The following is a 23094-nucleotide window of genomic DNA, read 5'->3' on the forward strand; positions in this document are numbered from 1 at the left end:
TATATATTAAAAATCAGAAATCTCCCCCTCTAATATCAGGGGATTCCTTTAACAGCCTTCAATGTGTTTGTCAAGATCAATCATATTCACTATGTTGTCTTTTAAAACAGCAGAAGGGAACTACAACCACTTCTGAGGTACATTTTTTGTGATAATAATTTTAACAAAGAAGAATAACTCATCTTAATGGCCAGCTTTTAAAATTTCATTTTAAAAGACCACCCAGGTAGGGGCAACCGGGTGGCTCAGTCGGTTAAGAACCCGACTTCAGCTCAGGTAACGATCTTGTGGTTCATGAGTTTGAGCTCCGCATTGGTCTCTGTGCTGACAGTTCAGAGCCTGGAGCCTGTTTTGGATCTGTGTCTCCCTCTCTCTCTGCTCCTCCCCAACTCGTGCTCTGTCTGTCTCTCTCTCAAAAATAAACAAACATTAAAAGACCACCCAGGTAAAGGTTTGAGAATGCCCTTACTACTCAAATCAGGAATGTATTATATCAAATACTAATTTTAAGAGAGTAAGCTTTACCCATTTGTGTTTGTCAAATCCTCTCATCACTCACCCCATCAACTGGCCTCACTTAGTAAGAAATAATCCAAATCAAGATCAATACACAGGATCAATACAATCCAAATCAAGATCAATAATCTGTGGTCGGGTAATAATTCTGGAAAAGACTAACTCCAGGTAGAAGAAATAAGGACTTGTTCCCTGTTCTTACCGTTTCATTTGCTTCCTGTTGCTTTTCATCAAAATCTCTGATCAGTTTTTTCTTCTCTTCTGGAAAAGGTAAGCAAGTTTCAAGAGTTCAGTCCTGCCTTCCATATATTTGTAGAGGTCATTCTCTCTGCTTACAATAAACTCCCCAACCCTCTCTCCTGATGGGGTAACAGTACTTAATCACCTCTAAAAAGCATTTAGACATGTACAGGAACTTGTTATCACAACGATGGGGGAGTGAAGGAAGTGGGTATTACGAATGGCATTTAGGGCCCAGGGAACAAAAATATCCATGCTTGGGACACTCCTGAATTATCTGGCCCCAAAGGTCAAGATTATTCTATGAAACACTATAGGTCTAAGTTAATTACTGTCATTCTATTTTTCCCAAGAGGGATCAGGCACACCATCAACAAGAATGTTTAACAATACTGATGTTCTAAATTCTTGTTCCCACGTTCACCTCCACTGTGAAACATTTCTCTGTATTAACCCTCATCCACTGCTTTTCTGCAAAACAAATTCAAGACTCACTTATTCTGCTTGCTGGGGAGACTGCATGGTATGGTACATATTTCTCAGCCATATCCATTGGCGGTGATATGTAAAATGATGCAAATACCACGGACTCACACAGTGAGAAAATCATTCCCTTTGCAATTCTCTTTCAATCCTTTGCATTATGTCATTTCAGTGCTAGTATGTCTTTAATACCTAAAAATTACTAATCTCTTTTAACAAAAATAGAATAGGCTTCAGCTTCCAACCAGTAACATTTAACTAAAACAGCATTGTTTTGCCTGGACTGTATTTTTCAGATCATTTAGATAGGTCTCCAAGATTTTCCACTTAACAGATCTATCATTCCATCACAAAACAGTGCAATATAAGGGCACCTGGGTGGCTCACTCAGTTAAGCATCTGACTTCAGCTCAGGTCATGATCTCACCGTTTGAACCCTGCATTGGGTGAACTTGAGCCCCACTTCGGGTGAGCCCCGCTTCTCTCTCTCTCCCTCTCTCTCTGCCCTTCACTCATTTGCACCCCCTCTCAAAAAAACAAAACCAGTGCACTACACATTCTTTTCAGGTATACATGGAATATATTCCAGGATATTATTATTAGGCCACAAAACAAGTCTCAATAAATTTTTCAAAAAGACCAAAATTATATAATGCATCTTTTCCATCCACAATGGTACAAAACCAGAAATCAACCACAGAATAAATTTGGAAAGAACATAAATATATAGAGAGGGTAAATAACATGCTACTGAACAATGAATGGGTCAACCAAGAAATCAAAGAGGATATAAAAAAATACTTGGAGACACCACAAGTGTTGGCAAGGATGTAGAGAAAAAGGAACCCTCATGTACTGTTGGTGGGAATGCAAACTGGTGCAGCCACTGTAGAAAATCATACAGAGTTTCCTCAAAAAGATAAAAATAGAACTCTCCTACAATCCAGTAAATCCACTACTGGGTATTTGCCCAAAGAAAACAGAAGCACTAATTCAAACAGATCTATGCACCTGTATGTTTACTGTAGCATTATTTACACTAGCCAAGAAACATGGAAGCAACCCAAGTGTCCACCCACAGATGAATGGATAAGATGATGTGACATACACACATACACATACACACACACACACACACACACAAATGTTACTTAGCCATAAAAAAGAATGAGGGGCGTCTGGGTGGCTCAGTTGGTTAAGCGTCTAACTTCAGCTCAGGTCATGATCTTGCGGTTTGTGGGTTCAAGCACCACATTGGGCTATGTGCTGACAGCTCAGAGCCCGGAGCCTATTTCAGATTCTGTGTCTCCTTCTCTCTCTCTGCCCCTCCCCTTCTCCCGCTCACATGTGTGCTCTCTCTCTTCTCTCTAAACATTTAAAAAAAAAAAAAAAACAACAAATGAAATCTTGCCTTTTGCAATGACATAGATGGATCTAGACGGTATAATGCTAAGTGAAATAAGTCAGTTAGAGAAAGATAAATACCATATGATTTCACTCATATGTGGAATTTAAGAAACAAACAAAACAGAAAAAAAGAAACAAAAACAGATGCTAAATATAGAGAACAAACTGGTGATTTCCAGAGGGGAGGCAGGAGGGGGATTAGGTAAAATAGATGAAGGAGATTGTGCTCTGAGTAATGTATACAATTACTGAATCAGTATACTGTACACCTGAAACTAATATAACACTGTATGTTAATTACACTGGGATTAAAAAAAAAAAAAATACATGGAAACAAATGAAACCCAATAGTCTAAAACTGTTGGGATGCAGCAAAAGCTGTTCAAAGAGGGAAGTTTACAGCAATACAGACCTATCTCAACAAACAAGAACATTCTCAAAGAAATAACCTAACATTACACCTAAAGGAGCCAGGAAAAGAACAAAGCCCAAAGCCAGTAGAAGAAAGGAAATAATAAAGATTAGCACAGAAATAAATTAAATACAGGCAAATAAAAGCAAAACCCCTAAAACAACAGAGTGCCTTACACCTAAAGGAGCTAGAAAAAGAACAAACAAAACCTAAAGGAAATAATAAAGATTAGAGCAGAAATAAATGATAAAGAAACAAAAACAAAAAGAACTGATCAATGAAACTAGGAGCTCATTCTTTGAAAAAAAAATCAATAAAACTGATAAACCTCTAGCCAGACTTATCAAGAGAAAAAAAGAGTACTCAAATAAATAAAATCACAAATGAGAGAGGAGATATAACAACACCACAGAAATACAATTATGAGAATATTACGAGAAACTACATGCTGGGGCACCTGGGTAGCTCAGTCGGTTGAGCATCTGACTCTTGATTTTGGCTCAGGTCATGATCACACAGTTGTGGGATCAAGCCCTGCATCAGGTTCACTTCTGAGCTTGGACCCTGCTTGGGATTCTCTCTTTTCCTCTCTCTCTGCCCCTCCCCTGCTCGTATGCACATGTGTGCATGCTCTCTCTCTTTCTCAAAAATAAAAAAAGGGGAGCCTGGGTGGCTCAGTCAGTTAAGCATCCGACTTCGGCTCAGGTCATGATCTCATGGTTTGTGGGTTCGAGCCCTGCATTGGGCTCTGTGCTGACAGCTCGGAGCCTGGAGCCTGCTTCAGATTCTGTGTCTCCTCTCTCTGCCCCTCCCCACTGGTGCTCTGTCTCTATCAAAAATAAATAAAGGTAAAAAAAAATAAAAAAAAAACTATATGCCAACAAACTGGAAAACCTAGAATAAGTGGATAAAGTCTGAGAAACATACAAATTACCAAAACTGAAACAGGAAGACATAGAAAATCTGAACAGACTGATTACCAGAAAAGAAACTGAATCTGTAATCAATAAACTCTCAACAAAGTCCAAGATCAGATAGCTTCCCAGGTGAATTCTACCTAACATTTAAAGAACAGTTAATACCTATTCTTCTCAAACTATTCAAAAAAATAGAAAAGGAAGGAAAGCTTCCAAAATCCATTCTATGAGGCCAGCATTAACCTGATATCAAAACCAGATAAAGACACGACAAAAAAAGAGAACTATAGGCCAGTATCTAGATATAACATAGATATTATGTTAACATATTTTAACATAGATATAAAAATACTCAACAAAATACTAGCAACCCAAATCAACAATACATTAAAAAAGTCATTCACCACAATCAAGAGGGTTTATTCCAGGGATACAAGGATGATTCAATATTTGGAAATGAATCGTGATACATCACATCAATAAGAGAAAGAATAAAAACCATATGATCAACTTGGTAGATGCAGAAAAAGCATTTGACTAAGTACAACATCCATTCATGATAAACACTTTCAACAAAGGTTTAGAGAGAACATACCTCAACATAATAAAGGCCATATGCAAAAAACCCACAGCTAACATCATACTCAATGGTGAAAAATTGAGAGCTTTTCCTCTAAGATTGGGAACAAGACAAAGATGCCCACTCTCACAATTTCTTTTAATGTTTTATTTTTGAGAGTGAAAGAAAGAGTGTGCGTGCATGTGGGAGAGGCGGAGAGAAAAAGGGAAAGAAAGAATCCCAAGCAGTCTCCGTGCTGTCAGTGCAGAGCCCAAAGCAGGGCTTGTTCCCAAGAACTGTGAGATCATGACCCGAGCCAAAAACAAGAGTAGGATGCTTAACCCACTGAGCCACCCAGGCACCCCTATTTTCTTTTTCTTCTTCTTTTAGAGAAACTGTGCACACGAGCAGAGGAGAGAGGCAGAGGAATAGAGAGAGAGAATCTTAAACAGGCTACACACTGAGCATGGAGCCTGACACGGGGCTTGGTCCCATAACCCTGGGATCATGACCAGAGCCAAAACCAAGAGTCGGATGCTCAACCAACTGAGCCACCCAGGTGCCCCTCAGATGACATGATTCTATATACAGAAAACCCTAAAGACCCCACCAAAAAACTACCAGAATAAGTGAATTCAGTAAAGTCATAACTTACAAAATTAATATACAGTGGGGCACCTGGGTGGCTCAGCCGGTTAAGCGCCTGACTTCAGCTCAGGTCGTGATCTCGCATTCGGTGGGTTCGAGCCCTGCTTTGGGCTCTGTGCTGACAGCTCGGAGCCTGGAGCCTGCTTTGGATTCTGTGTCTCCCTCTCTCTCTGCCCCTCCCCTGCTCATGCTCTGTCTCTGTCTCAAAAATAAATAAAAACATTTGTAAAAAATTTCAAAATTAATATACAGAAATCTGTTGCATTTCTATACACTAATGATGAAGTAGCAGAAAGAGAAATTAAGAAAACAATCCCATTCATAATCACACCAAAAATAACAAATCACGTAGGACTAAACTTAACCAATGAGATTAGGACCTGTATTCTGAAACTATAAAACACTAATAAAAACAAATTGAATTATGATGCAAATAAATGAAAATATATTCAATGCAATTCCTATCAAAACACCAACAACATTTATCATAGACCTTGAACAAATGATATTAAAATCTGTATGGAACCACTAAAGACCCTGAATAGTCAAAGCAATCTTGAAAAAGAACAAAGCTAGTGGTATCACAATCCCAGATTTCAAGACATACTACAAAGCTGTTGTAATCAAATAGTATGATACTGGCACAAAAACAGACACATAGATCAATGGAACAGAACAGAGAACACAGAAATAAACCCACACTTATCTGATCAATTCATCTAAGACAAAGGAGGCAAGAATAAATAATGGGAAAAAGTCTCTTCAACAAATGGTGCTGGACAAATTGGACAGCTATATGTAAAAGAATGACACTGACCATTTCCTTACACCATACACAAAAATAATGGATTAAAGACCTAAATGTGAAACTTGGAACTGTAAAACTCCTAGAAGAAAACATAAGCAGTAATTTCTTTTACATTAGCCACATAAATACTTTTCTAGATATGCTTCTCCAGGCAAGGGAAACAAAAACAAAATGAAATTACTGGGACTACACCAAAATAAAAAGCTTTGCACAGCGAAGTAAACCATCAACAAAACAAAAAGGCAACCTACTAAATGGGAAAAGATGTTTGGATATAGTATATCCAATAAGGGGATAATATCCAAACTAAACACAAAAAAACCCAAATAATCCAATTAAAAAATGGGCAGAGGACCTGAACAATCATTTTTCCAAAGAAGACATACAAATGCCCAACAGACACATGAAAAGATTGTCAACATCACTGATCAGCAGGGAAATGCAAAGCAAAACCACAATGAGAGATCACCTTACACTGTCAGAATGGCTAAAATAAAAAAACACAAGAAATAACATGCGTTGGTGAGGATGTGGAGTAAAAAGAACACTCATGAACTGTTGTTGGGAATGTAAACTGGTGCAGCTACACCAAGGAAAACACTATGGAGGTTCCTCAAAAAATTAAAAATAGAATCACCATATGATATGATCCAGTAATTCCACTATGGGGTATTTACCCAAAGGAAACAAAAACACTAATTTGAAAAGATATATGCACCTCTATGTTTACTGCAGCATTATTTACGAAAACTAAGATATGGAAGCAACCCAAGTGTCCATCCACAGATAAATGCATTAAGAAGATGTGGAGGGTGTGCGTGTGTGTGTGTGTGGTGTGTATAAAATGGAATATTATTGGGGCCCTGGGTGGCTCAGGCGATTGAGCGTCTGACTTGGGCTCAGGTCATGATCTCACGGCTCATGAGTTCGAGACCCACGTCAGGCTCTGCACTGACAGCTCGGAGCCTGGAGCCTGCTTCAGATTGTGTCTCCCTCTCTCTCTGCCCCTCCCCCGCTCATGCTCTGTCCCTCTCTCTCTCTCAAAAATAAATATTCAAAAAAAATTTTTTAAATAAAAAAATAAAATGGAATATTATTATTCGTCCATAAAAAAAAATGAGATCTTACCATTTGCAACAAGATGGATAGATCTAGAGGGTATAATGTTAAGTGAAATAAGTCAGAAAACAAAAGACAAATACCACACAATTTCACTCATTTTTTGCAATTTAAGAAACAAAACAAATGAACAAAATTAAAAAGAAACAAAAAAAGATTATTTTTTTTCTAAACGTTTATTTAGTTTGGGAGAGAGTATGTATGCGTGCACACAAGGCAGAGAGGGCAGAGGGCTCTCTGCCTCTCTGTGCTGTCAGCGCAGAGCCTGATGTGGGGCTTGATCCCACCAACTGTAAGTTCATGACCTGAGCTGAAATCAAGAGTCAGACACTTAACCAAATGAGCCAGTCAGGTGCCCTGAAAAAAAACAGATTCTTAAATACAGAGAACAAACTGATGGCTGCCAGAGGGGAAGTGGATGTGAGGATGGGTGAAATAGATAAAGGGGATTAAGAAGTACGCTTCTCTTGATGAGCACTAAATAATGTATTAAACTGTTGAATCGTTATATTGTACACTTGAAACTAATGTAACACCGTATATTAATTATACCTAAAAAAAAGTCAATATAAAAATAAATTTAAAAAAATTAAGGTAAGTATTAATAGCTGGAGAATTGAAATTTACGTAAAATAAACAATCAAATACTTCAAACTAAAAAAAAAGATTTTCGAGGCACCTGGGTGGCTCAGTCAATTTAGTATCCAACTTCGGCTCAGGTCATGATCTCACGGCTCGTGAATTCAAGCCCCATGTTGGGCTCTGTGCTGACAGCTCAAAGAGTGGAGCCTGGATTTTGTGTGTCTCTCTCTCTCTCTCTCTCTCTCTCTCTCTCTCTCTCTGTCCCTCCCCCACTCATGCTCTCTCTCTCTCAAAAACAAGTAAACATTAAATAAATAGATTATTATTATAAAATTTCCTTTTAAAATAACTTTATGTATTAAATGTATGTTATAAGAAATAAGTTGATATAAAAATGCTTAAGTAACAGTAAAAATGGTACTTGGACCGGCATAATATCACCCGGTAAAACATTTATGAAAGAGGGAACCACTGGTAAGAAAAGGAGTTAGATTCTGGTCCTTTCCTTGGAGTTGACTCAACATCTAATATGGGTAATAATTCTTCATCTCTTTGGGACCAGACCTCCTTCCTTAGCTATAAAACAAGTAGGTAGCTTATCTCTTCATATGTAACAAGCAAAAATTATCCCTACTTATGAGCAGCTTAATTTCTGAAAATGTGTCCAAATGAATGTTCTCCCTGAAAATCCACACATAATCTACCTATTCCACAAAGTTACCACTGCTTACATTGTTTTTTTTGAGCTCATCTTTTGAAATTATCTTCACAATCTGGGGATACAGTCTTTTTTTTTTTTTTTCAATTTTGGTAAAATTTACATAAAAGTTATCATTTTGACCTTTTTTTAAAAAAATTTTTTTTTAGCTTAATATTTATTTTGAGAGAGACAGCATGTGCACACAAGCCAGGGAGGGGCAGACAGCAGAAGAGGGAGAATCCCAAGCAGGCTTTGCACTGGCAGCAAACTGTGAGATCATGACCTGAGCCAAAATCAAGAGTTGGACACTTAATCAACTGAACCACCCAGTCACCCCTTGACCTTTTATAAGTATACAGCTAAGGGGCAGTAATACATTCACATTGTTGTGCAATCATCACCACTACCCCATCTCCAGAACCTTTCCACTACCCCAAACTGAAACTCATACCCAATGAACACTAATTCTCCACCTCCTATCCCCCCAGACTCTGGTAACCACCATTTTGCTTCTGTATCTATGAATTTGACTAGGCTAGGTATCTCCTACAAAAGGAATCATAAAATACTTGTCCTTTTGTGCCCAGCTTATTTCACTTACCATAAGGTCCTCAAAGTTCATTCATGTTGCAGCATGTGTATGGGGACATGGTCTTTTAAAGTTATATTATTTTTCATTCACTGTGACTCCTAAATACAAGCCAGCACTTCATTGATTGAAGGAAGGACAATTTTTTCCAATGCCAAAGAAAACAGCTGAGTTGGGCTTATGGAGGGATGGCATGTGGGTATTCAATATGCTATCCTCAGATATTCTGGCATAATTTTCTTTACTCTGGTTTTCATCCTAAGCCTTCACATTCGAACCCAATCCCATGTAAAATATAATGCCACAGTAATGCCTTATATGGATTTACATTTTGTTAATCACAATAGCATCTAGCATGTCAGTCGTCTGCTGCTTTTTAAGTGATCATAAACCATCCTGGATGTGTACATTCTATATTCTCAATTGGAAATCCAGTTCCTCCAGAACAGGGAAATTTACTTTTTCTTTTTAAGCCCCATAGCTTCTAGAACTTTAAACCTAGTAGTGTGCTCCTTAGATGTTACTACTACCTACAAGAGTAAATGACAATGCACCTTTTACTATGCCTCCTTTACGTTAAGTGACATTCCCTTAATATATACAAGATACTCCAGGTGAACCATTTCTGACTCTACACCGCTCACAAATGAGGCTTTGTTGCTGTTTTAAATAGTAAGAAGTTCAGCCATGGCAAATGGTCTGCACCTTGACCATCCACGATGTAACTGAAGTAAGCACAAAAGCAGCTGTCACTATCCCTGAATAGGCTATGTTTTCAGCCACCAGCAGTGAAATATTATCTGCAATCAAGAATGGCTACTTCCATGGAGAAATATCATATTACTTTGTAATAAGCTGTTGCTTAGTGTCACCACTCCTCTGAATACGCACATCTCCGAACTTGAGCACACTCACTTCTGATCCAAGGCACACAGTATGAAGAAATATTCCACACATAAGTGCATTCCCCCTTCCTAGCTCTGATTTTTCTACAACTGTTAGTCATAAAGTTTCCTCCTTTATTAAAGATATGAAAATCTGCATCTTTAAAAAATTTTTTTAATGTTTATTTATTTTTGAGAGAGAGAGAGAGCGAGACAGAGCATGAGTGGGGGAAGGGCGGAGAGACAGAGACACTGAATCTGAAGCAGACCTCAGGCTCTGAGCTGAAGTCAGCACAGAGCCAGATGCAGGGCTTGAACCAGTGAACCATGAGATCATGACCTGAGCTGAAGTCAGACGCTTAACCAACTGAGCCACCCAGGCCCCCTGAAAATCTGCATTTTTAAGAGGCAAACTCTAGAATGATTCAAAGAAAGTGGTTACATAAATAAGAGTAGGAGGCAAAGAGGTAGCTCACAGAATACTGATCCTTTCACTAACTTCTTTCTCTTCATGATTCTGTTATGCTCAGTCTTTTTGGAATTGGGATACTCCCACTCTTTACCTAAAATCATGACATACTTTCTCCTAGGAGTTCTCTACAGCTTATATACTTTTAAAAGAAATACGCTCTTTTTGAAAACAATTTTAAGACTTTCACATTGTGAGATCCTTTATGGAATCCTAAGGTAAAAAAAAAAAAAAAAAAACCTTTGAAATTCTCCCTTCTGATGATGAAGCCAAGGAGGGAGATATTTAAAGGTTCAAAAGAGGCCGAACCCAACTGAGAGGTATCAGTAGGTGCTTCTGTATGCTTTAGTCTCAGAACTGTGAAACCAATGAATGTTAGAGTGTAAATGGACCTCAGAGATCATCTAGTCTAACCGTCTCATTTTACAGTTGAGGAAACTAGAGCCTGCAGAAACTGCCTTCCCCAAGGTCATAAGAGGAGCAAATGTGTGGCAACACTAGTTCTAGAATGCAAGTCTCCTGACTCCCAATCCAAGGCTTTTGTACATTATAGCACTGAGGGGCATTTTTATGCTCCCTGGGTATAGACTTCAGCAACAGGTAAAACTTGTTGAGACTTAATTTTTTAGGGAATTAGAGTTAACACTACAATTAACTACAAAATTGCAGGACTGCATACTAGGTAAAATGGGCACCAAAACCAAGAGTGAGCCATTCCAAACACTATCCCCCACCCCACATGCCTTCCCAAACCAGTCACATGTAAGTGACTGGTAAACTGGGTGGATGACACACCACAAAAGAGCCAGCTCTGAAAGACTAAAGAAAGTGTACCTCAATGTTCAACTAAGGCGACAGCCTGTCTTCCTTACAGGTGGTTTGATTTACCAACCCAAGAAAGACTACCTTGACCCATTAAAGCTGTGGAAATAACTTGTTTCACCAGGATCAGGTGGCGAATTTGCTTTTGGTGCCCCACCGTGGCATTTCTAGGAACTACACCCTCTATTTGTAGCCTATGATAGTTTATCTGATCTCACATCATATAGGAGGTAAAAGTACAGGCATGCCTTGGAGATACTGCAGGTTTGGTTCCAGACGACCACAATGAAGAATGCAATAAAGCAAGTCAAATGAATTTTTGGTTTCTCTGTGCATACAAAAGTTATGCTCACATTATACTGTAGTCTATTAAAGTGTATGATAGCATTATGTCTAAAAAGTGTACACAATTTAAAAATACTTTACTGAAAGTAAATGTTTTACTGTGAAAAATGCTAACTATCATCTGAAGTTGAGTGAGTCATAATCTTTTTGCTGGTAGAGGGTCTCGTCTTGATGTTGATAGCTGCTGACTGATCAGGGTGGTGGTTGCTGAAGGTTACGGTGGCTGTGGCAATTTCTTAACATAACACAACAATGAAGTTTGCTGCATTGATGGAATTTTCCTTTCATGAACAATTTCTCTGTAGCATGAAAACTGATAGCATTTTATTCAGAATTTATTTAAAAACTGAAGTCAATCCTCTCAAATCCTGAACTGCTTTATCAACTAAGTTATGTAATATTCTAAATCCTTTGTTGTCATTTCAACAATCTTCACAGCATCCTCACCAGCAGTAGCTTCCATCTCAAGAAACCACTTTCTTTGTTCATCCATAAGAAGCAACTCCTCATCAGTTAAAGTTTTTATCCTGAGATTACAACAATTCAGTCACATCTTCAGGCTCCACTTTTAATTCTAGTTCTCTTGCTATTTCTACTACATCTGCAGTGATTTCCTCCACTGAAGTCCTGAAGCCCTCAAAGTCATCCATGAGGGCTGGAATCAATTTCCTCAAAACTCCCATTAAAGTCATTATTTTGACCTCTTCCTTGAATTATCAATGTTTTTAATGGCATCCAGAATGGTGAAACCTTTCCAGAAGGTTTTCAATTTACTATACCCAGAACTGTCAGAGGAATCATTACCTTTGGCAGCTAGAGCCTTATGGAATATATTTCTTTTCTTTCTTTCTTTTTTTTTTTTTTGGAATATATTTCTTAAATAATAAGACTTAAAAGTCAAAATTACTCCTTGATCCATGGACTGCAGAATAGATGTTGTGTTAGCAGGCATGAAACTTATTGTACATCTCCATGAGAGAGCACCTGGCTGACCACATACACCATCAATGAGCAGTAGTATTTTGAGAGGATTCCTTTTTTTGGAGCAGTAGGTCTCAACAGTGGGCTTAAAATATTCAATAAACCATGCTGTAAACAGATGTACTGTTACCTAGGCTTTGTTGGTCCATTTATAGAGCATAGGCAGAGTAGATTTAGCTTAATTCTTAAGGGCCCCAGGATTATTGGAATGGTCTAGGAGCACTGGCTTCAACGCAAAGTCACAAGCTGCATTAGCTCCTAATAAGAGAGTCAGCCTGTGCTTTGAGGCTTTGAAGCCAGGCATTGACTTCTCTCTAGTTAAGAAAATGCTAGATGGCTGTTTCGTCTACATCAAAAATCTGTTGTTTAGTGCAGTCTCCTTCGTTACTTATCTTTGCTACATCTTCTGGATAACCTGCTGCAGCTTTTCCATCAGCACTTGGGGATTCCTTCACCTTGCACTTTTATGTTAGGGAGATGGCTTCTTTCCTTAAACCTCATGAACCAACCTCTGCTAGCTTCAAACTTTTCTTCTGAAGCAGCTTCCTCATCTCTCCCAGCTTTGAATTGAAGAGTTAGGGCCTTACTCTGGATTAGGCTTTGGCTTAAGATAACATTGTGGCTAGTTTATGGGGCACCTGGGTGGCTCAGTCAGTTGAGCATCCAACTTCGGCTCAGGTCACGATCTCACAGCTTGTGGGTTCAAGCCCCGCATCGGGCTCTGTGCTGACAGCTCGGAGCCTGGATCCTGCTTTGGATTCTGTGTCTCCCTCTCTCTCTGCCCCTAACCCACTAGCATTCTGTCTCCGTGTCTCTCAAAAATAAATGAATATTAAAATAAATAAATAAATAAACATTGTGGCTAGTTTAATCTTCTATCCAGGCCACTAAAACCTTCTCCGTATCAACAATAAGGCTGTTTTGCTTGTTTATCATTCTTATGTTCACTGGAACAGCACATTTAACTTCCTTCAAAACCTTTTCCATTACATTCACGATTTGGCTAACTCTTTGGTCAAGAGGCCTAGGTTTTGTCCTATCTCAGCTTTTGACATACCTTTCTCGCTAAGTTTAATCATTTGAAGCTTCTGATTTAAAGTGAGAGACATGCAACTCTTCCTTTCACTTGAACACTAAAAGGAGATTATAGGGTTATTAACTGGCCTAATTTCAGTCTGAAGTTTCATGAGAACGTGACAGACATTAAGTTGAGCAAATGTTGTTGGAAAATAGTGTTAATAAATTTGTTCAACACAAGTTGTGGGATGCCACAAATCTTCAATTTGTAAAAAATGCGGTATTTGAAAAGCACAATAAAGTGAAGTGCAATAAAGCGCAATAAAACAAGATATGCCTGTGTTAGATCCCTCTAAGCCTGTTTCCTTATCTGAAAATAAGAAATATAACAGTACTGACCTCATAAGGTTGTCTGAAAGGGTTAAAAGAGATAATACACATAATAAGCACTTAGCAAATGCTCGGCATATTGAGAGTTTCATAAATAGCAACTACCATTTTTTGAAGTTTATTTTGAGAGAAAGAGCATGTGCATGTGCGCATGGGAAGGACAGAGAAAGAGGCAGGGAGAGGGAGAGGGAGAGGGAGAGGGAGAGGGAGAGGGAGAGGGAGAGAGGGAGAGAGGGAGGGAGGGAGGGAGGGAGGGAGAGAGAGACAATCCCAAGCAGGCTCTGCACTGTCAGCACAGAGCCCTATGTGGGGCTTGAACTCATGAACTATGAGATCATGACCCAAACCAAAATCAAGAGTCAGATGCTTTATGGACTGAGTCACCCAGGTGCCCCACTACCATTGTTTTTAAAATTAAATCCTTAGGTAGAAAGAACTAAGAGTAAAAACAAAATTCACCAAAGAATATGAAGAGTGTTAGAAAAATTAAAATTCTGCAGTCAATAAGTTAATTGTTTACCAACCAGTTGCATATGATTCTATAGTCTCTTTATAGTGACTATTTTTGCTGGTTTCCAGAATAATGAGGTCTCAAAGACACACGCTGAAATTTGAGTGAGTTAAAATGGAAACTTTTCAATAATTCTGTAACACTCATTAATACACTTGGAGCTGCCTTCAGGTCCTACAAAACCCAAACTAGAACATGACTACAGGCACAGTATTATCTAATAATAATTTACAGCATTCTGAGGTATTTGGAGAGACCTCTTCAGATGCTACAAACTAAGACTAGACATTATGGCATACTTAATATTATTAAGTAATTATATATTAAGTAATATGCATTAAAAATTATGTACACACTTAATATTATATAAAGTCGATTAATAATTATCACATACACTAACAGATTATCACTGCCATACAATCTTCCTAAAAAGGGACATATTTTGTCTGTTATCCCATCCTTTGTTTTAATAGGTATAGATATCCATTTTACAAATGATGAAAATGTGGAAAATGTGGTAAAATAAAAATAAAGTTACACCCAGTTTTAATAGGCAACCATATATTATTGTAAGTTTCTCCACAATTCACAGTACTTCTACAATCACTCAACAAATAGTTGTGGAGCACCTAGTATATACAAGGCACTGTTCTAGGTGCTTAGGATACATAATAAACAAAACAGACAAAACATAGAGCTTATAATAGAAGAAGGAACACCTCCAAACTTTTATGAGGCCAGCATTACAATGATACCAAAACCAGACAAAGGCACCACAAGAAAGAAAATTAAGAATATCTCTGGGTGCCTGGGTGGCTCAGTCGTTAAGCATCTGATTTTGACTCAGGTTATGAGTTCGAGTCCCACATCGGGTGAGCTTCAGCCCCACTTCAGGTGAGCTCGTGCCCCACTTTGGGTGAGCACAAGCCCCACTTCAGATAAGTCCTGCTTCTCTCTCTCTTTCCTTCCCTCTCTCTCTCTCTCTGTCCCTCAAGGGATTCTCTCTCTCTCTCTGCCCCTCACTCACTTGTGCCCTCTCTCAAAACAAACAAAAAAACAATATCCCTGATGAACATAGACGCAAAAATCCTCAACAAAGTTATTAGCAAACTGAATTCAATGACACGTTAAAGGATCATACAGCTTGATCAAGTGGGATTTACTCCAGGGATGCAAGAATGTATCTACAAATCAACATGATATACCACATTAACAAAATGGAAGGGCAAAAATCATATGATCAGCTCAAGAGATGCAGAAAAAGTATCTGACAAAATTCAACATCCATTTATGATATAAAATCTCAACAAACTGGATATATCTAGAGAGAACATACTTCAACAAAGTAAAGGTCATATGTGACAAGCCCACAGCTAACATTATAGTCACTGGTGGAAAGCTCAAATCTTTTCCTCTAAGATCACGAATAAGGATGCCTACTCTCACCATTTTTATACAACACAGTATTGGAAGCCAGAGCAATTAGGCATGAAAAAGAAATGAAAGGCATTCAAAATTGGAAAGGAAGAAGTAAATTCTGTCACTATTTGCAGATGGCATATTATACACAGAAAACCCTACAGACTCCACTGAAAAAACTGTTAGATTTAATAAATAAATTCAGTAAGTTGCAGTATACAAAATCAATATACAAAAACCGATTGCATTTCTATATACTAACAATGAACTATCAGGAGAAATTAAGGAAGTAATGCCATTTACAATTGCAACAAAAAGAATAAAACACTAAGCCTAACCAAGAAGGTTAAAGATATGTACACTAAAAACACAAAACACTGATGAAAGAAACTGAAGACACAAATAAATGAAAAGATATTCCATGCACATGGATTGGAAAAATTAGTACTGTTAAAAGGTCCATAATACCCAAAGCAATCTACAGACTCTGTAATCCTTATCAAAATTCCAATGGCAATTTTCACAGAAATAAAACAATCAATCCAAAAATTTGTATGGAACCAAAAAAGACCCCAATTAGAACAAAGTTGGAAGTATCATGCCTCCTGATATTACAAAGCTACAGTACTAGCATAAAAAAAAATGCAAAAATCAGTGGAACAGAATAGAGAGCCCAGAAATAAATATACACATACATGATCAATTAACTTACAATAAGAGTCAAGAATATACAATGGGAACTACATTAGAAAACCAAGTCCTTCCCCCTCCTATGTCTTTCTCTCCTGTATAGAGAAAAACTCAGTCCCTCCTGTGTTTCTTGTGTATCTCCTTTACTACTCAGAACACTTCTGGTCAACCAAACGTGTGGAGGTTTTTCTCCACACCAAACATTTCTCTGCAATACCAGCTGGATGTTCACAGTTCAACTCAATTCTGACACTATCTACATGGAGACAGCATCAGATTCCACAGATTAAGAGCTCAGTCTCACAAGACCACCCCTCCCCCTTTAAAAGTCAATCACAAGTAATAGGTCCTCAGGTTAGCCACAACTTCTGTCCAATTTGGCTACAAATTGAAGGTTCTTATGAACCCCTCCTCAGGTTCAATTAACTTGTTAGAGTGGCTCACAGAATTCAGGGAAACGCTTACTTACATTTACCAATTTATTAAGGATTATGATAAAGAATACAGGTGAAGAGCCAGATGAAGAGAAACACAGGGTGAGGTCTGGGGGAGTCCTGAACACAGGAGCTTCTGTCCCTGTGGAGCTGGGGTGCATCACACTCCAGGTATGGATATTTTCACCCTCCTGGAAGCTCTCTAAACCCCATATACTATTGGGATTTTATGGAGGCTACTTCATACGGGCATGATCAATTATTAACTTCCATTTTCAGCTCTTCTTTCCTCTCTGGAGGACAAAAGATAGGGCTGAAAATCCAAGCTTCTAATCACAGGTTGGTCTTTCTGGTGACCAGTCCCCACCCAGGAGCCCACCCAGAGTCACCTCATTAGAACAAAAGATGCTCCTAGTGTTCTTATCACTTAGGGAATTACAAGGATTTTGGGAGCTGTGTGTCAGGAACCAGGAGGAGATACACACACACACACACACACACACACACACACACACACACACACTCTTCCATTACCTCATAGGAAATGATGATCCCTTCAATAAATAGTTTTGGGAAAACTTGACAGAAAAATGCAAGAGAATGGAAATTAACCAGTATCTTACACCATACACAAAAATTAACTCAAAATGGATCAAAGACTTGAATGTAAGACCTGAAACCATAAAACTCCTAGAAAAAAACACAGAGTTCCTTGACATCAGTATTGGTGATGAGTTTTTGGATTTGATACCAAAAGTAAAGGTAACAAAAGTAAAAATAAACAAATGGGACTACATCAAACTAAAAAGTTTTTGCACAGCAGAGAAAACCATCAACAAAATGAAAAGGCAATTTACCAAATGGGAGAAAATATGTGCAAATCATGTATCTGATAAAGGATTAATACCCAAAATAGATAAAGAACTCATACAACTCAGGAGCAAAAAACCCAAACAATCTGATAAAAAAAAAAATGGGCAAAAGATCTGGACAGGCATTTTTCCAAAGAAGACATACAGATGGCCAACAGGTATACGAAAAGGTACTCAACATCACTAATCAGGGAAATGCAAAGCAAATCACCATGAGATATTACCTCACACCTGTTGGAAAGGCTATAATCAAAAGACAAGAAATAACACCCACTGACAAAGATGTGGAGAAAACACAGAACTTATTTTTGGCTCAGGTGCTTTTAAACTTGACATGCATCAGAAATCCCCTGGATGGCTGTTAAAACAGGCTGTTAAGACAGTTAATAATTCCGTAAATCTTGGGTAGAGCCCAATAATTTGCATTTCTAATAAATTCCCAGATGATGCTGACACTGGCAGTTCAGGGACCAAACTATGAAAACCACTGTTCTAGTGAAAGGAAGACAAATACTATACTATAAACATCAGAAATACATAAAGTGTCTAGTACATTAGAAGATAAGTGCTGGAGGGGCGCCTGGGTGGCTCAGTCGGTTAAGCGTCCGACTTCAGCTCAGGTCACGATCTTGCGGTCAGTGAGTTCGAGCCCCGTGTTGGGCTCTGGGCTGATGGCTCAGAGCCTGGAGCCTGCTTCCGATTCTGTGTCTCTCTCTCTGCCCCTCCCCCATTCATGCTCTGTCTCTCTCTGTCTCAAAAATAAATAAAAACATAAAAAAAAAAGAAGAAGAAGAAGATAAGTGCTGGAGCACCTGGGTGGCTCAGTCGGCTGAGCATTCGACCTCAGCTCGAGTCATCGTCTCATAGTTCGTAAGTTTGAGCCCTGTGTCGGGCTCTGTGCTGACAGCTCAGAACCTGGAGCCTGCTTTGGATTCTTTGTCTCCCTTTCTCTCTGCCCCTCCCCCACTCCCTCCCTCCCTCCCTCTCTCTCTCTAAAATAAATAAACATTAAAAAAAATTTAAAAAAAAAGAAGATGATAAGTGCTCTGGGAAAAAAGAGAAAGTAGGGCAAGACAATAGCTGCATACAGAGCTGGTATTCTTATGTTTTATTTAAATAAAACTCCCATTTCCTATATAATAGTAACAATGATGAATGGCTCATGCCAGGCAATATTCATTCTATGGGCTTTACATATATTAACTAATTTAATCCAACAAGACCCCTATGAAGTAAATACGACGATTTACCCCATTTTGCAGGGAGAAACTGTGTGTCCAAGGTCACACAGCTACTAAGAGATGGATCCTGGATGTGAGCTCAGGCAGTCTGGCCCTAGAATCATTGCTGTTAAATATTATAGTATACTGCTTCCCAATTCACAGATCTTCTTCATTAATGTTATTTCTTTTTCTTTAATGTTTATTTTTATTTGAGAGAGAGAGAAAGAAAGAGAGAGAGAGAATGCGCGCATGGGAGAGAGCAGGGGAGGAGCCGAAGTAGGCTCCAGGCTCCAAGCTCTCAGCACAGTACTATGCTCAAACCCATGAACTGTGAGATCATGACCTGAGCTTAACCAACTGAGCCACCCAGGCACCCCATTAATGTTATTTTTAGTGGCGGGAGAAGAAATATCTTGTCAGGCTAGACTGGACATACATTATCATCTCTATTCTATAAGCACACTTGATGCTTTCTTTCATCTACAACCTACTTTTATATTTCTTATTTAAGTTCATCATTCACCCAAATAACCAAGTGAGAAAATGCAGACACCCTTGAATCTGTCTCTCACTCCCCATGTCCGATCTTAATTTCTGCCTCAGAAATTGGATTTAGGACTCTCTAGATTCCCATGTTACTCAGATAATTGCCACAAAGGCTCCTAATATGGTCCCCTATATCCAGATTCTTGTTTCTCTTTCATCCTCCACTCAGCCACCAGCATTCTCCTTCTAAAGTAAAATCTGACCATATTAGTCAGCTGCTTAAAATCCTTCACCGATTCTTCATATCAAGCCCAAATGTCTTAATGTGATATAAAGTCCCTTCACAATCTGGCTGTGTCTCACTTTCCTGATCTACTATTAATCTCCCACACATACCCTAAGCTCCATTCATGGTTCTAAGTATTTGATTTTCTGTTCTGTTATTGCCTCTTCCTATCTCCCTCTGGCAAACTCCCACTCAACCCCTTAATACTTAGTTCTCCTTTCTGCTTCCCTTCCCTAACACCCAAGTCAACCTTTTCTTTATGGTCTCAAAACTGTCTTAGGACCAATCACACACTTTGCTGTAAATTTAGTCCATTAAGGCAAGAGCTCTTGAAACTCCTAGGGTCCAAGACAGTGACTGATACACAGTAATTCTGAAAGAGTTATTAAAAACTGATTCAGTTCAATTACAGAGCATAAGCTAAATTCAAGAGCTGTTATGTACATTATTCAGAACCTAATAATTTATGATGGAAATTAAAGCTCTGGAAAGCTCATGAAGTAATCTCAGAACTAGGAAAAAAGGATTCAGAGATAAGACACAGTGTGTTTGCCCAACTAAATTCTATTTATTCAACAAATATTTATTGAGCAGTATGAGCAAAGTAGCGAAAAGAGATGGAAAATTGTTGAAATTCATATTATAACCTATAGATACGTGTACATTGTATTTACTTACCCATTAAACAACTAAGTCCGCTACCAGCAACTTGTATTAAGAGTATTTTGTGGGGAGTCTGGGTGGCTCAGTCAGTTGAACGTCCGACTTCAGCTCAGGTCATGATCTCATGGTTCATGAGTTCGAGCCCCGCGTTGGGCTCTGTGCTGACGGCCTGGAGCCTGCTTCAGAGCCTGGAGCCTGCTTAGGATTCTGTGTCTCCCTCTCTCTCTGCCCCACCCCCGCTCGTGCTCTCTGTCTCTCAAAAATAAATAAATATTAAAAAAAAAAAAAAAGAGTATTTTGTGCTTGGCTAGATATTCACACCTTTTTGATTATCTTCTTTGCAGCAATAAGAAAGTTAGGTAGATGATAAAGGCAAATAGAACTCAGTTTTCTATTTTTCAAAATGGAATACTCTTTTGCACTATTTACCCTTCCAGAAACCACCACTGCAAAATTTAATTCAGCACTGGGCTGCAAAAAATGGTCTATTTTTCAACCATGTAAATCAGATCCCATCACTCTTTTGCTCAATACTCTGTAAGTGCATCCCATCAGATTTAGAAAAAGGTGCAAATCTTTCACTGTGCTCTACAAGGCCACACGTGACCTGGTCCTGCATAACTCTTTTTACCCTCATCTGCTACCACTGTCTCCTTTGCTCATTTCACTGGCAAACGCTGGCCTTCTTGCTCTTCCTAGAAGAGCTCATTTCTGTTTAAGAACCTTTGCAATGCTTACCAAGCTCACTGTGCTTAAGGAAACTTTGGAATACTATTCTTTTCTCCTCACACTCACTTCTCCCAAATTTTCACATGCTGGACTCCCTTCATTCAAGTCTCTGCTCAAATGGCACCTTCTCAAAGAAGACTTTCACAGCCACCCTGTTTACTATTAGAGTTCTCCATTCCTTTGCCCTGCATAACTCTTCTCTTAATATTTATATATTACCAGGGACCCACTAGAACAAAGATTTTAAGTCTCCTCACTGCAATAATCTGCAATACTACCATCATTTAGGGGAGTGCCTGGCACACAGCAGCCTCTCCCAATAAATATGTTTAACATTCTCTGGCATTCTGACCAGAGTTATTCAATTCATATGACCTCAGGAAACTCACAGAGCAAACACTCAAGCTCTGACCCTTAGTAAAAACTACAAAATAAAGTCTTATCAAGTCTTGCCATCAAGACATATTTGTTCTGAGTGGCAAAGAGCTGTGACAGGTCTTCCTAGAGATTTTACTGGAAAACTAACTCCTCCAAGCAAAGCTTGCAGCAACCTGAATTTTGAAGTCAAATGACAGAAAGTTGGGAAGGGGACCACACCTAAACTCACAGTCCTGATTTTTAAAGACCACTTCCCCCACAAAACCTGATCATTCAACAACTCCACAATTATGTTTCCTTTGGCTTCTTGGCCCTTTTGGTGCTACGTATCCTTTGTCAGTCTGGTGAAAACTATGGATTTCTCTTGAGAATAATGCTCTAAAATTCATAAAGCAAAATACACAGACAGCTACAAAAGAAAGCAATTTTACTGAAATACAGGGACACAGACTTAAGGTCTCCTATGATCTTCTTGCCACGGTGAAAATGACACAAGAAAATTTTGACGGCTACAGTAGTAAGAGAATCCCAAAGAGACGACACTCCGAGGTCCAACCCTGAGCACCCTCAAGGAGCAGCAGGGAAATGCTGGACGCCGAGACCCAGCCAACCCTAGGGGGCGTGTCTGAGGATGCGCAGCGGAGGGAAGAGGGACCCGATCTGAGAAGGGGGTGGGGAGCTCGCATTCCCAGAGCGCGCAAGGGGCCGAGTTCCCCACGGCGCGTCCCACCATCGCCTCACCTGTCCCCGCTGTCCCCAGGAGCCGCTCCGGCACCCCTCGCAGGTCTTCATGGAGGCCGCGGAAGATCTCGTGAAGTTTCTCGAAATGCTCCGAAGAGGCAGCGGAGGTGGCCATGGCGCAGGCCGCGCTCGAGCAGCGGCCACCGAGATTTTGGGCACTGGCCCCGCTCCTATCCCGGCGGTCAGCCACCCAGTCCCGCAGGCATCACGGCGACCGCCGCCACCACCGCCGGGGACGAGGCGCTTCCGGGGCCGCGGCGGGGTCCTCCCGAGCCGGAACGCCCACCCCCTTCATACCGTCACTGAGGGAGAGGCGGGCGCGAAAGCCTGACGGGAAGTCTGGTGGGCTGCCCGCCTGGGCGACTCCTGGGAGGGTGGTGGTGCATCGGAGCGAGCGGAGTCCTGAAGCCCCGGAAATACCCAGCTCAGGGTTGGGGAGAGCGCCACAACGGAAGGGACTGTGGGGGACCCGCGGGACGGGCAGCGCGACCGCCTGTCTCCAGGGCCCCGCCTTCCGGTGAGGGGCGGTCGCTGCAGTGCATGCCGGGGGCTGTAGTTCGGCGTGGAAGCCACTCGGACTCCGAAGTCACGCGCTGGCGGGGGCGGTGGTTCTGTCAACGCCACAGGCCCAGTGGGTAGTGCTGACAAGCAGTAGTTTGGTATCCGTAAGCGTTTGGAAATCATCTTCGCTATCATCGCCTCGTCTGGCGTCTCTCACTTCCTCAGTTCGTGTCCTGACTAAACATTAGCTTTCAGCCCTTGAGAGAGAGCTGG

The 23094-nt window shown here is 39.9% G+C and overlaps 1 protein-coding gene across 1 annotated transcript in view; it reads right to left on the reverse strand.

Moving 5' to 3' along the window:
* The window catches only part of VTI1B (vesicle transport through interaction with t-SNAREs 1B), a 30519-nt gene extending 7742 nt beyond the window's left edge, over window positions 1–22777 (reverse strand). The window contains exons 1-2 of the mRNA XM_060620118.3: window positions 22321–22777; window positions 719–777 (exon numbers count right to left, since the gene is read on the reverse strand). Coding sequence (XP_060476101.1) covers window positions 719–777; window positions 22321–22435 — 174 coding nt within the window. The 5' untranslated portion in view covers window positions 22436–22777. The remainder of the gene's footprint in view (window positions 1–718; window positions 778–22320) is intronic.
* Window positions 22778–23094: the final 317 nt, after the last annotated feature.

The sequence above is a fragment of the Panthera onca genome, chromosome B3 (assembly GCF_046562875.1).
Source record: "Panthera onca isolate mPanOnc1 chromosome B3, mPanOnc1 haplotype 2, whole genome shotgun sequence".
Classification (NCBI taxonomy): Eukaryota; Metazoa; Chordata; class Mammalia; order Carnivora; family Felidae; genus Panthera; species Panthera onca.